This window comes from Trachymyrmex septentrionalis, unplaced genomic scaffold (genome assembly GCF_001594115.1).
Source record: "Trachymyrmex septentrionalis isolate Tsep2-gDNA-1 unplaced genomic scaffold, Tsep1.0 scaffold83, whole genome shotgun sequence".
NCBI lineage: Eukaryota > Metazoa > Arthropoda > Insecta > Hymenoptera > Formicidae > Trachymyrmex > Trachymyrmex septentrionalis.
This window is the reverse complement of record NW_017306018.1, coordinates 3,470,722-3,471,763: the sequence shown is the minus strand read 5'-3', so window position 1 is coordinate 3,471,763 and position 1,042 is coordinate 3,470,722. Positions and strand designations below refer to the sequence as shown.

The 1,042-nt window shown below is 45.8% G+C and overlaps 1 protein-coding gene across 2 annotated transcripts in view; it reads left to right on the top strand.

The window, feature by feature from the left end:
• LOC108755100 (fibrillin-1) overlaps positions 1–1,042 on the top strand; it is an 18,247-nt gene that overhangs the window by 2,434 nt on the left and 14,771 nt on the right. The window contains exons 2-4 of one of the 2 annotated variants that reach the window (XM_018497904.1): positions 178–492; positions 767–973; positions 1,034–1,040. In XM_018497904.1, coding sequence (XP_018353406.1) covers positions 178–492; positions 767–973; positions 1,034–1,040 — 529 coding nt within the window. The remainder of the gene's footprint in view (positions 1–177; positions 493–766; positions 974–1,033; positions 1,041–1,042) is intronic. The other variant, XM_018497906.1, reaches the window with a different exon arrangement.

Genomic DNA, 1,042 nt, shown 5'->3' with positions numbered 1-1,042 from the left:
TATAATATTATTTTGCATTTTTCTTCAACTTTACAAAGAATTCCAATTCCTATACATTTTATTCGAATTGACTTGTAGATGTATCATTATTAAATTAATTACCGATGTAATTACCGTATCTGTATGCTTCTCCGAGCAAATTAACACGACTCGCTTATTTTTTATCCCACGAAATAGCGCTCGTTGTCGAGGGAAGAATGGAGGCTCAGTTCGAGAAATGCTGCGGCCTTGGCTCTTCTTGGGCTCAGGAGGGTCTTAGGTGTGAGAAGTTCACTGGGCCTGTGACCGGAGTGCCGAGGGTGGAGCAAGGTCTTTGCCTCGAGGCTGTTGATATCTGTTGCGTCCGGGCTTATCACGAACTGCAATGCGAAAAAGGAAAAGCCGACGCGCGCAAAGGTCTGGCCTGCGTGACAAGCACGGCGTCACAAAGATCTCCGAAGACTTTCGGCCGCGGAGATTATCATCGCGACTGTTGCGAGGGCTGCAAGCTAGGTACTTTTATTCAATTTATTGGTGTGCTTTCCAAACAAACGACGCAGTGTAACACAGCGATCGTATCATCTTTGTTTAACATTGGCAAACAACAAAGATGTGATGCTGATTCACTGTGCTCCTTGTTCATTGAGCTGTCGGAAAGCACAGTCTATCTTGCGAATTACGTCAAGAATATTTAATGTATTAATAAAAGCTTCTACTTCAACGAAACTCGGATAAACTCGTTCGTATTGATTATCCCTTGACGCGCGTCTTATCAATGTATTATCAGGTATCCTCGCGGGGTCTATGGGTCAAGGATGCTCCTTCAAAAGCTTCTCGTTTGGCATTCCCTGGGATCCCGCCTTCTTGGAATGCTGTCGCGAAGCGTCGCCGAGCTCCACGACGGATCTTACGAGTGAATTGTCAAGCGAGAGTTCAACCGAAACTGATCTAGATTTCTCATCGTCCTCGCCAACGTCCTCGCCAACGTCCTCGTACTCGCCGTCGCCGTCATCGTCATCATCATCATCATCATCATCATCGTTATCATCGTCATCAACGTCAT